Source organism: Lissotriton helveticus, chromosome 11, assembly GCF_964261635.1.
Source record: "Lissotriton helveticus chromosome 11, aLisHel1.1, whole genome shotgun sequence".
Classification (NCBI taxonomy): domain Eukaryota; kingdom Metazoa; phylum Chordata; class Amphibia; order Caudata; family Salamandridae; genus Lissotriton; species Lissotriton helveticus.
In genome coordinates this window covers 1,029,636,173-1,029,649,654 of record NC_136072.1, presented here as the reverse complement: position 1 = coordinate 1,029,649,654, position 13,482 = coordinate 1,029,636,173, and the positions used below count along the sequence as shown (strand labels likewise).

Here is a 13,482-nt window from a genome sequence, read left to right as displayed (position 1 = left end):
CGCCCCAGCCCCGCGCTACTCGGAATTAAAGCACTGGAGTTTTACAAACATATTTGTAAAAAATCCACATATTTAAAAACTATATTATAGGCAGGGCCACTGGAATTATGCGATTCTGCGGCCGCTGCTTTTCGCATAATTAAGAATTTGCTGTATTTTCCATATAATCCTTCATCAACTGCATAATCTGCAGATTATAACCAACAAAATGTGTTTCTAACTCAAACTGATCAAAACATACTAAAAAGTGGTGATTGAAACACTCTTTGCAAAACGTAACTGCTCATCTTTCAGTTGCCTACTTATGTATTTAATAGTTCAATTGGGCTAATGGGGTGAAATCATTGCACAAACAGTAGTTTCATGTGTACAAATGACTAAATAATGCATTAATACTATAAAACAAAATATTCTGCATTATGCCACCTTTTATTGCCGCATAATTTATCACCCTGCTGCATAATTTGGCGCTCCCTTGCTGCATAATTTCAGTGGCTTATTATAGCAAACATCGAGAAGACAAGGCCTTAATGTAAGACTTTGTAAAAAATATGCAATAATACCGGTGATGCTGTAAATAATAGGAAAAATGCGATAAAATTACATTCTAAATGCACTGTTACCCCATTTCAAAGACATTAATATCGTATCACAGTACGAATATAGCATGTCTGTTTGCAAATATCAAAAGGCTAGTGGTAATGAGTGGTGTGCCGAATTCACGAAATTTATATTAGCGCAATCACAAGAAATTTCAGAAAAATTACATAATTAGGCAAAAGGCAACACTTGCATTCAGCGCTATATTTTAGTGTGAAATGCTTCCTCGTACCGATTTGGATGCGGGGATGCAATTCGTCCTAAAAAAACAAATAATTGTTCTACTGTTATTCCTCATTATTTTTTTCTAAACAATCAAAATCTTACCTAATATCACACATCCTGACTATGAAAACACAATGAGTAGAACAGTTCTATTACTATAGGCTTAGCATGAAGTTCTAAATGAAGGCTAGCATTGCACATTACAAAGTATTTAAAAAGACCCTAATCAGCTTAAAGAGCCTATGTGATTCCAAACATAGCCACAAAATGTGCTCAGGAGGCTGATGCCTACAATTTTCTAAACCACTGTGATAAAAGCAGAAGGAAGGAACAGTACAAAAAGCTGACAGGATGACAGAGGTGATAGGAGTGTGTTGTACAACTTTCAAAAACATTTCTATGTTATTTCAGAATCCAATTTGTTGTGATATTTAAATCTGTGAAACTAACTGTGTTAATTATTGAAGCTCCACTTTTTCATTCCAAATCATGGCAAACAAATTTGCAGAAGCATTGCCCCGTTGTGATCAGAAGTCAGAACTATGAGGTACCCTCAATTTGGGTACAAAAGAAACTAATTTATTTACGTGTTAATCTGATATAAAAATAAAATTCAGATATTCTGCATGTCAAAGCAAAGCTATTGTACTGCAGAACAAGCTCACTTTTTTTTGAAGCGCGCACTGCTAAATTAATGTTACGAGGGCATCCCTTATAAAGGAGTCAAGGTGATTTGCCCAGGATCACAAATTTGGCCACGTGGGAAAGATTAAAATTTCTTTCACAAATCATTGATTTGCACTTGTTACGTAAATATTCACACATGCAAGCGCACCAGTATGGTGTGAGTGTGCGCTTGAGGAAATCTCACATAGTTGGTTTATGGGTGGTTCGTGTCAGGGCACCCACAAAAGAAGGACATTTTCCCCAAAATTTCCCAGGTACTTTCCCATCTTGAAAGGGGTTGTACATTGACACCTGGTAAGGGCAGAAGTAAATCTGTTTACAGTGTGACAAAGGGAGGGAAAACACCCAGAAGTTGAAAGGGTGTGGGAGAAGGCGTTCCTCCACAGAAAACAAAATAAAAAACGTTAACTACTTCACTGATGCAATACATTTATGCATCCTAATAAATACACATGTTACATTTCTGCAGGTGTAAATGTTTATGCAGGTGAGAACTCCTGGGAGCCCTTCAGAGTTGAAGGGTATCAGGAGTACTCTTAGAAGTGTTTGTGAATTCCAAGGAAGTCAGAAATTTCCTCCAGAGGAGTAACCCTACAAGAAATTTCAAACTTTCTATGTGAGAAGCCCAATGGGTAGCTATTTTATTGAATAAAATAGTTGTGGTACGAAGACTGACTTTCCTTTGGAATGTCAATTAAAGAGCAAAAAAATGGCAAGAGAGATGCGGCTTAGTGGGCTTTATAGAAAACATTAAAAATAAACACGTGTTCTTGATTATTCTTTGAAAACGGCATTGCAATTTAATTTTATTTGTATGTTGAGGCCTTATCAGTTTATTAAATAAAACTATATTTTGCGCGCTTTTGCAGGCCACCATCCCTGAGATTGTAGCTGTTCCCAATGGGTCGTAAATTGAGACCTGCCTCATGAATATTGATGAAGCAGGTCTATTTGCGTCCAATTAAGAATTGTAAACAGTGTTTGAGACACTGTTGTACATAGCTGTTTGTGATTTCCTAATTGCGAATCACAAAAATTCACAATTCGTAAATCGCTAACAGAAGTCTATGTACATCTGGCTCTTGGTGTGGGTGAAGCGATAATGCCAGCATCGGGAAAAGCAGATCTGTGATATAGGTGAAGTCTAGCCGACCACATCTGCAATGCTAAGGAACCAGAGAAGAGGTTTCACTGTCCCTTGATAACATACCCAAGAGACAACTAGGAATTTTCCATTGTCACTGATGGAGGGCAAACAGCTGGACGGAAATGAAGAGATTCAGGGAGGGCAAGGATGCTGGGAGAGTATAATTCCAGGGAGCGACGAGATCGGGAAAGAGCAGTACAAACAGGAGAGCAGAGAGGTCTTAAGAGAACAGGGCTTTAGGAAGACTAGAAGTGCAGAGAGGAGCAGACACTGGTGTTATAGAGTGTAATATCCCTTCTCAAACTGTGAGAGGGAAACAACGCTTTTAAAGGGACATGTAATAAGGAGAGTGGTATCCCCACAAGACGTTTGTAGGAACAGCGATTAGTAATGCATTTTAAAGCACATTCTTCTCAAAACTGGTTGCACAACTAGGCTTTATAGATAGTTCTAAAGGGAAGTGCATGATATGATCCAAAATCAAACTGTTCCAGAAGCGTCATACCTCTACAACAACAGCAAAGTGTTTATGTGCCCCGCAGAAAACTGTGTAGAGGGACTGGTACACAGCAGAAACATATTTGAGCTACAGGAGAAAGAGTGCCTATTGGATAGATCCTTGCTGGTTTATGCGCGACAGAGATAGTGCTAAAGCCCCCATATCTCCACTCCCTTGGAGATGGTTTGTTTAAAATGTAACACTCTAAATAAATGCTGCTGCAGGTAGAGGTCTGCCAGTGCCCAATAATGACCCTTAAATCACACCGTACATATGAGAGATTCTGGGACAGCAAAAATCCTGGGTCAAAAGATATCAAGTAAAGTTCATGGGAGAGCAGACAGTCCAGAAGAGAAGAGATGCAGGAGAGCAGGGTTTCTGGAAGAGCAAATATTGTGGGACAACTAGGGTCCTGGAGTAGCAGAGATCATCCATAAGAGTGGAAAGCAGAGATCCTCCTGGGAGTGAAAAGATGGTGGAAAGAGTAGCGATCATAGAACAGCAGAACTCTAGATAGTGCAGAGAGTTTGGGAGTGCATAGCCTAGGAGAAAAGAGATCCATTGATCCTAGGAGAACAGATACCATAAGCATGCAAAAATCCTCAGAGAGTAGAGGTATTAGGACAGTAGAGTTCCAGGGAGTGTTTTGCTTTAAGAGAGCAGCGATGCAGAAGCAATCTAGTCATAGTAGGCATTTAGAGAGAGCAGGGCTTCAGACACAGCATGGCCCCAGGGAGGATTTTGATCCCAAGAGAGCAGAAGTCTAGGACGGGGAGAGATCCGTCAATCACACAGATTGGGGCGAGCAGAAATTCAGTAATATTCTTTAAAAAATATATATATTTATTGTTTTGATTGCTTAAGCTAAAAACAAACATAAAAAATCATGAACACATGTACATGGCATTTTAATGAAGAATGTAAAGCGGTCCTGTATGACAGATATAAGTCAAAACTATGCAATCTATATCAAGACAGTGGTAGCATTTCTAACTTGCACATAACCCATTTTTATCTTCGTATCAATAAGCTTTCACCCCATTAACCCTTGATCACCTCGGTTCATCTCAATCGATGGGGACAGTGGAGTCCTTTCATTCAACGTGTCTTTTGGTATCACCGGGAGCAAACCCCACAATTCCCACACCATGGTGCACCCTCCAGCATCCCCCAGACCTGCTTGAATTTATTGGGATTGCCCCTACTGACATACACCACTTTTTCAAAGAACATGCATCAGTCCATCCCTGGTAAACATTGGTCAGCATCAATGAGGATCTCCATACCAGTGCTACATCCTTCTTTGCCGCAACCAAGCCCAGCTGACAGAATAAAAGATGACTGCATGGAAGATCAGTAGAATATGGGACACCCAGGAGCACAAATGGAGGGCTGAGGGGGACCTTACTGTCAGCTACGGGGTTCAACTCATTCAAAACCATCTCCCAATAGTCCTGGAGTTTAGGATATACCCATAGTGCATAATAAAAAGTCCCCTCCATGGAATCACTCTTCCACCAATCGGTAGTCGAAGCTCTCCCTATTTTATGTAGTTTGGACTTATCAAAGTATGCCCTGAGCAGGATTTTGAACTTGATCAGGTGGAAACTAGCCCTGATGGCCACTTCACTTGGTTGCATCAGGGCTGCCTTCCAATCACTGTCTTCAAGGGCTCCAGGTTGTTCTCCCACCGCTGCCAAAGGGACTGGATGGAGGTTGTCGTGCATGTTATTGATGAGTGCCTTGTATATTGTGGATATTGTACCTGTTCTGAGGTCACCCTGCAATACGTGGCTCTCAAGCAGAGCACACTCAGAGGCCTCTGTCCAGTTCAGTGGCTCAGCTCGCAGTGCTTACCTAAAGTTGTGCATGTTTGTATAGCTGCAAATATAAGAGTTCAACCTAAATTCATCTGGTGGAAAGTCTTCTCAGTCCCATTCTCAATAACATCCACAACTTTGGAGATCCCAATCAGGTCCCAGCATCCGTACCCTTTCAGCCTATTTGCTTCCTTGACCATGGCTCCTTCCCAGAGAGCTGTCTCCGGGGTGACCCTTTCCTTCCACTCCAGGCAAGCACTTGACTTGTTCCAAGCCATCGGGTGGTCCGGGTGAATACAGGAAGGTCACACCGGCCCCTTACCCATAAAGATAATGGATCCAGGTAGGAGACACTTTACCATTCCTGTCCAACAATACCCCAGGGTCATTGGTAGGTGCATATGCCTAGTTATTCACCATGTACATATGGGACACTCAGTAGTACGCCTGTTGATTCGTCAGAGCCTTCCCACCATTGTATGTGGATTTACGCAGAGTCTTTAGGGCTATTCTCGTTGCTTCTCCGTGCCAGAGCAGCGAACGTAGGTCCGTGTCCAGACTGAAAAATGCTGATTCTGGTAGCGGGACCGGAGTGCTCTGCGTTACATATAGGAGCCGCAGGAGATGGGTCGAGTGGGTAACCTTGCAACCAGAGATGTTTTAAGGCATGGGCAAAGAGGGCAATTGCACAGGCCCCCAACTTCCAAGGACCCCCCTTGTAAAGTGCATTTTGTCCCTGATTAACCTCTGTTGATTCTATTTATCTAAACCTCTGTGCCTACCTCTAGCTCTGACTCTGTCTTTCCACTCTGTGTCATTTTAAGAATATGTGAGGTTCCAAGCACGGCATATTTCTACTGTTTGTGTGCGACCGTGTTAAAGTTTAACATATAATGTAGTCATGTTTGGCATCGTGCTGGCTTAAATTAGCAGGAAATGGGTAATACAATTAAAATTTGTTCCATACAGTGGCCGCCAAATATATCCTGCCTGGGGTCCCCAAATTCCTTAAAACGACACTGCTTGCAAAGACCCCCTGAAAACCCACGAGCAGGCGCTCCACATTCCTGACAAGGAAAGTATCAGGTTGTGTGGTAATGTAGACCCCAAGATATTTAAATCCATGAGCCATGGCCCCTATGAGATTGTCTATTGTGCTATCCAGTTCTCAGGGAGCAATTTTAAAAAGGACGGGCTTCTCCCAATTCACTGTGTACCCCAAGTGTGCGCCAAATAAATCAAAGATCAGTGGTAGTTCCAGTAATGTTCTTGTGCACCACTGAGAGCCAACGTTAGGGGTGAAGCCCACCAGGATTAGGCCTCGCTTTTTGCAACCAGTGCTTTATCTCACGTGCTGGAAAGTTATCAGCCACAGAAGGAAGTACACTCTCAGTTTATGATTTATTTACAGCCAGGGAAGCAGTCACTCACTGGGCGTGAGCCTGCTCTACGAAAGCGCCTTCTTTCTTGTGCAGCGACTTCCTGCTCTGCACCTGGGTGTGCGCTCTAGAACTCACTTAGATACATGATATATACATAAGAGTGTGTTAAGCATCCCCGGGACAGGGTGAATGGAAAACAACAGATCACCAGCCCAATGTAAGTCAACACAACTAACAAACGCCCAGACCCAGCAATTCACAAGAACCTTATGCCAACATTCAATCTAACGTTGCATACACATCAGAGGTGGGCGAGCCAGCAAATTATTAGGGAGAGCCAAGCCCAGGGCTGGTGTGGCTCCAAGAGCCCTTGCACGAGCCGAGCCCTGGAAATGTTTGACATGTAAATCAAGCAAAAAACATCAAGTACAATATGAAAAAATTATCTTCATAAAAAAACGCATTTCCTTAACCTGCGACAGTTTTGGCAATAATAAGCCACATTAAAGGTTGAAGAAGAAGGCGGATTTGTGGTACAATGTATTTGTCTAAGATCAGAAAGTTTGGTTAATCCGCGAAACTGGCATAAATCCCGGCTATTATTTCCGAGTGTGCGTTCGTCCATCTTGGCTCGAGGTCAGAAAGAGGCTGGGTGTCACCTTTACCGTGAACAGAGCCGTGGGCACCCGGTGTCCGACCAGAATAGCTGCTCGAAGGTGCAAAGACTGTGCGCCATCTCACACACGTGCACTACTGGAACCTCGGGGTGTTTTCAACCCTCCAGGCCGACACCCTCAGCCCTGCGTAGCAGCAGCGGCTGCGTCCTCTTTATCTATCAGACCAGAAGGTGGATATTTTTGGAGTGGAGGGAATTGGCCACGTTTGATGTTTACATCGTTACAAGTTGATTGAAAAACACACGCAGGAAACAAATGCGTTAACACAATTTTGTAAGTACACTTAGTACGTTTTACTTGGTGAGAACGACAGATTGCAATATATCTATCAGACTATCACGTACCACACGTTTACTTAAAAAATAACGTCAACGTAATTTCTCAATTACCCCTTCACGTTTGGAAAAATATACATGTGATTTATAGACAGTAAAGCTGAAATCAGAAACGTCCTTTGACATTTCTGTGGCTGATTACACTTAATTGGTGTTTTTGTAAAGTGGATATGAATGTGGTCAGGGCGCTTCTTCAGAGTCCGAACACATACATGAAAACAAATTCACGCGCTGTGCCATATTTTTTAATGTATCCTAAATAATGCTTTTACCTTTCTGCCACCGAATATATCACTTTGTTGAGTTCTAAAACCTGAGTGGCAATTTTTAGGCGCGTGGCGTCTTCAGCACTCGCTGCAATTATTTCTTGTATAAACACACAGATAATCCTTTAATTGTTGGAATTAAATATTGCCTACAACATCCACTGCTTTGCATTCCCAAAAAAGTAGATGTACCTGTGGTTTCGATATGAATACACACATATATTTACATCCATGCGTTAGAGTAAGTACTGCATCTCAACCTTGACTAAAAAATGGGTCAGATCCCTCTAGAGAGAGGGATATGATAGTGTTGTGACATCATTCCCAGCAACCTCCCTCCATGTGACGTCATTTCGAATTGGCTGTGCTAATAACACCCCCACTACTGTTTGAGGACCTGTACCTTGAATGAATTGCACTATTTATGGCAGTTGCCCATTGGCGGCGGGAAAAGGATGGGATTAATGCTCCATTATTTGGTTTTTGACAAACTGCTATGTCAGATTATTAGCCGAAAGTCTGTTTTAGCCTGGCAGCGTTCAGCTATTTCAGTCCTCTGCGCTCCCTGTAAAATTAGGAATTTACTTTACACAGCACTTAACACTGGTGTTAGCCAGTTTTTAGCATTTTCACTTTGGGCAAACCCGATAACTGGGGAGACAGGAAATTAAGTGGATTATAGGGGATCAAACATTGCAATCCATGTCTCCTTGTAGACTACATAACCATCAAACAGCACCTTTTCTTCTAAACTACCTTGTTCAACATCTCCTTGTAAACCAAATCTCTCGAATGAAACCACACCTCCCCAGCTTTAGCACACCTTTCCTGGAGACCACATCCCTCACACTGAACCAAATCCCTATGATTACATATCTAATCCCCACTAGAACACAACTCTACCATTAAACTACACCTCTCTCCCACCTGTCTCACTAAATCATCTCTTTACTACTCTCTACCCATAGACCACATCTCTCCCTCTTGACCACTTCCATACCACTAAGGATGTCCACTAAAACATGCCCACTAAAGCACACCTCCACATCTGAAACATATATCTACCATTAAATAACCACGCTAATGCAAAGCCACATAGCTTATGCTAGGCCACGTCCCTTCGATGGGCTACATCTCTTCCACTATTTTACCTAAAAGATCCCCCATTTTGTGCCAGCCTTCATTTCTCCCACTAAAAAACATTTCTCCCATTCAACAATACCCCTAAACTGCACATCTCCCACTAAAACCACTTCTATGTCTCCCTCTAACCATACAGCAGCTATAGCTGCAAACATTCAACATTTTTATGACTAAGCAACATGATTCAGTTTGATTGTATTTGGAATCATTACCATTTATCGAAAATGAACACCTCTACCTTTTGCTCACATCTCTGTCAATCCAAGCATTGACCTAGCCTCTGGCAGTAGACTACATCCTTGCGCTAGACCGTATCTCTTGCACTAACCCATAATCCAAGCATAGACCATGCCTCTGAGAGTAGACCACATCCTCACGCTAGACCGTATCTCTTCCACTAAGCCACAATCCAAGCTTTGACAATGCCTCTGGCAGTAGACCACATCCTCACGCTAGGCCGTACCTCTTCCTCTCACTCACAATCCAAGCTTTGACAATGCCTCTGGTAGTAGACCACATCCTCATGCTAGGCCGTATCTCTTCCGCTAAACCACAATCAGTGCACTGACCATGCCTCTGGCAGTGGACCACATCCTTGCGCTAGACCGTATCTCTTCCACTAACTCACAATCAATGCATTGGCCATGCATCTGGCAGTGGACCACATCCTCACGCTAGACCGTATCTCTTGCACTAACCCGAATTGCAATCATTGACCATGCCTCTGTCAGTGGACCACAACCTTGCTCTAAACCCCATCTCTTTCCCTAACCCACAATGTAAGCATTGACCATGCCTCTGGTAGTGGGCTACATCCTCGCACTAGAACATATCTCTTCCACTAACCAACAATCCAAGCATTGACCATGACTCTGGCGGTGCACCACATCCTCGTGCTAGACTGTTTCTCAACCACTAACACACAATCCAAGCACTGACCATGCCTTATTTGCTCATTTTCTCTATCTCGTACAATTTTAGTGGTGTCTAACTGCCACATGCATCATTGTAGGATTTTGCAATTCCTAAATTGCGAAAATTAAGGAATCACAATTTAGGAATTGCAAAATCCTATGCATCAAGAAATCTTAAAAGTTTTTAGGATTTCTTAATTTTCGGTATTTGCGATTCCTTAATTGTGAATCGCAATTAAGGAATGGCATTACATTGATTCCTATGGGCCTAGAGGCCCATAGGAATCAATGGAAAGGCATTAGCTTTTTGCGAATTTGATTTTGCAAATGACAATTTGTTGATGCATTGCAAGGGTGCTGAGGGGGGTCCAAAGGACCCCCCCCCCTGCACCCTTGAAATGTTTTTTTTAGTGCAAGTTTCACACACATGTGTCCAAAGGACATGTGTGTGTGTAACATGACACTTTCAAAAATGCATTTTTGAGCTTTTTTGCAAAATTTCGCAAATGAACACGAGGGTCAACCTCGTGTTAATTTGCACTTCCTATTTCCTAATTCGCATTTTTTAAAAATTTCATGCATTGCATTTAAGGAATCGCACAAATGCGATTCCTTAAATGCAATCGCATTTTTAAGAATTGCAAAAAATAGCGATTTTTCTAAAATTATTTCATGCATCCCAAAAGTGATTTTGGAATCGCAAACGGCCGATTTTTCCGATTCGCACCGTTTGCGACTCCAAAACCACTTGATGCATGTGGGTGTAAATATTGCATCTGAGTTATTTACTTAAATATGATTGCACTGGGAGCTGTATACACAACAAAGGAACCTCTGCTCTAGATTGGCACCTCGCCTCAAAATCCCACCATTAAGAAAAAAACATAGGTGGCACATCCTTCTCTGTTCAAAAAGCCAAACTTTCGAAATCTTTAACCCTAAACATAACGTCCACTGATAGCCACCTTATCTTCAGAAGACTACTCAAGAGTTGGCTGTTCCCCACATAAACAGCATCAAACATAAATATACAGCATATTCCTGTGTATATAAGCATTTATTTGGACTATATATGTGTACCTGCATTTGTGTATTCCTTTGAATAAATGTGTATAATAATTCTGTTTATAAATATATAGATATTCGTTAGTTCTGCTTAAAAAATGTACATATTACATATGTTTATATTATTCTATGAATAACATATATATAGGTCACTGCATAAATAAATACATCTTAATCATAACTATTTATCTACAATTGCTTCACAATTGCATTACACAAAAGTAAACATATTATAAAAAACAAATTAGCTTAAAGTACAGTAACACTTGAAAGTCTGAGTTTATTAAATACAACTTAAATCCACATAATTTACCTTCCTTATACATATATACCCTCTATGTATTTATGTATCTTTTATATTTATTACTTTACTTCTAATTCAGCATCTACAATGGGGTACCCTATACTTCTCTCAATATTTCCTCCACCTTCAGTCTCTGACTCATCCAAACCCCATTCTACTAATATGACCCCCAAGATAACCCTTTCTACACTCCCCCTCCTCTGCCCCACCTTGCATCATCTCAAACCTACTTTGCTATTCAGATCTCCCAATCAAGCCTTTCTAAACCCTTCCTTCTGACTCTCTGCCTTCCACCTCCCCTTTACTCATCGCAAACCTCCTCCTACTGCTATGATCTCCAAAAAACACTTTATAGACCCTTCCATTTTCTGTCCCTCCACTATCCTTTTCCATCAAACCAACAGACTCACATATCCACCACTAAAATTAATTTAATTTTTCCCTATACTAATTCCCCACTAATCCTGTTTACGTTTTGGATGATGTGCTACCTGCCGAAAATTGCTTCAAGACCTCATCAGGGGTAGCAAGCGCTATATAAATACAAACCCTTTCCTCTTCTATCTCTCCCCTATCCTTTTTCAATCCAAATAACAAACTCACATGTCCACCGCTCAAATTAATTTCATATCTCCCTATACTAATTCACCACTAATCCTTTTTGAGTTCTGGAGTAGCATGCTATACAGCGAAAAGCGATTTGTTGTCTCATCAGGGGTAGTAAGTGCTATATACATGTAATTACAATATAACAGGGTGAATAAGTCGTATTACAGGGCAAATTATTTCTCGCACTCACCGATTTCCACTGTGCGTCGTCATCATGATCAAAAGTGGGGGATACAGGCACGGAGATGTCCCTATAATCCATGCCTTGGCCTATGGTGTGAGCACCCCAGCCTCTTCCTCTGCCTCTAAGAGTGGCAGCACAGATACAGAGATGAAGGGGGCCTCCCTGGTAGGTAGAAAACCAGAACTCCAGGAAACAGCAGAGGATTTCTGGGGCAGAACAGACACCAAGAAGTCTAGGGGGTGGGACAGTAAATGCCTGCAAAGGGTAAGATGCCTTCCTGGAGGGTTGGAGCGCAGACCCCAAAAAAGCAGGTGTCTGCCTGCAGCCAGAGACCAGATCCCAAAGATATGAGGTGTCTAACTGGTATATGAAAGCAGATCCCAGGTAAGTGAGGCGTCTTTCTCGGATTGGAGACCGAATCCCAGAGTTAGATCCCAGGGAGACGAGGTGTTCCAGTGGTGTATTTCTTTGGTGGAACAGCAGATTCCAGGGATATGGAGAGCTTTTCCTCTGTGGAAGACTAGATCCGGCGATATAAGGCGTCTTCCTTGGTTTGAAAGAACAGATGACTATTCGAAGTGAAGAGGTCTTACTAATGGGTGAGGGAGCAGATCCCAGGGGGTGAGGTTTCTTCCTGGCGATGGAGAAACGACAGAGCAAGGATCCAATAGAAGGCTATCCAGAGAGTGCACGCATTGCAGGAGCACACAGTTCCAGATAGTGCTCAGATGCTTAAGAGAAAGTGCAGACCCCGCTGGCGGCCAGAGACCCGGTGGGCTCCGTCCCCCCTGAGAGTGGGCGAGTACAGATGCTGCAGGGATGAGGGGAGCCCTGTGCCATTCACCCGGTGGCGACCCTTGTGCACTGCCTTGCGAACGAGACCCGGTGCGCTGCACTGCCTCCACAGTACGTTATTCTGCGCAGCAGTGCCTGGTGAATGAGTGTCACTGCCTTTTCCTCCCAGCACTGACTGTGCCCCGGGACAGCGGTCGCCGCCTTCACTCGAGCTGCGCTTCTCGCGGAGGCGTGCGCTTTTATGTCGGGCAAGGACTGTGTCCCGAAGGAGGGGCAGCTCTAGAGGGGCGTGGAGAGATCCTGACAGTACGCACTGCCCGGGACTGGAGGGGGTGGGGGGGGGGAGGGGCAGTGGCGGGTGTCAACCCGGTCCTGTCCACCGCCCCCTGCAGGAACTCTCCTCCTGGGGAACTCCGGGTACTCGCCCGCAGCAGGCGCGGCGACACTGAACTTGACTTTCTCCGGTCAGCAAGAGGAAGGCAGGGCTGCCCTCAGGGCGAGGGTGAAGGAGAGCGCTAAAAGAGAAGGGAGGGACACGACGAGGGAGGAACAAGGAGCCGCCGAGCTGGGGACAGAGAGAAAAAGAAAGCGATTGACGGGGAAAGAGAAGGGAAAACGGAGCGACGGGAGAAAATAAAGATAAACAAGAAAAGGGGGAAATTGAGATGAAGGTGGTGAAGGGACAAACCAAATACATGGAAAACAGAACAAAAGAAGAAAGTATTAGAGAATATGACGAGAAGAAAAGAAGACGAGTTGCCAATTATGAAATAAATAAAAGGCTAGAATGCGAGCAAGGAAAAAGTGGGGAGAAAGTAAAGGAAATAAAA

General features: G+C 43.1%; 1 protein-coding gene across 1 annotated transcript in view; it reads right to left on the bottom strand.

The window, feature by feature from the left end:
* TMEM116 (transmembrane protein 116) overlaps window positions 1–13,166 on the bottom strand; it is a 215,911-nt gene extending 202,745 nt beyond the window's left edge. Inside the window, exon 1 of the mRNA XM_078667430.1 lies at window positions 11,864–13,166. Within this exon, the coding sequence (XP_078523556.1) occupies window positions 11,864–11,935 (72 nt within the window). The 5' untranslated portion in view covers window positions 11,936–13,166. The remainder of the gene's footprint in view (window positions 1–11,863) is intronic.
* Between the last annotated feature and the right edge of the window lie 316 nt (window positions 13,167–13,482).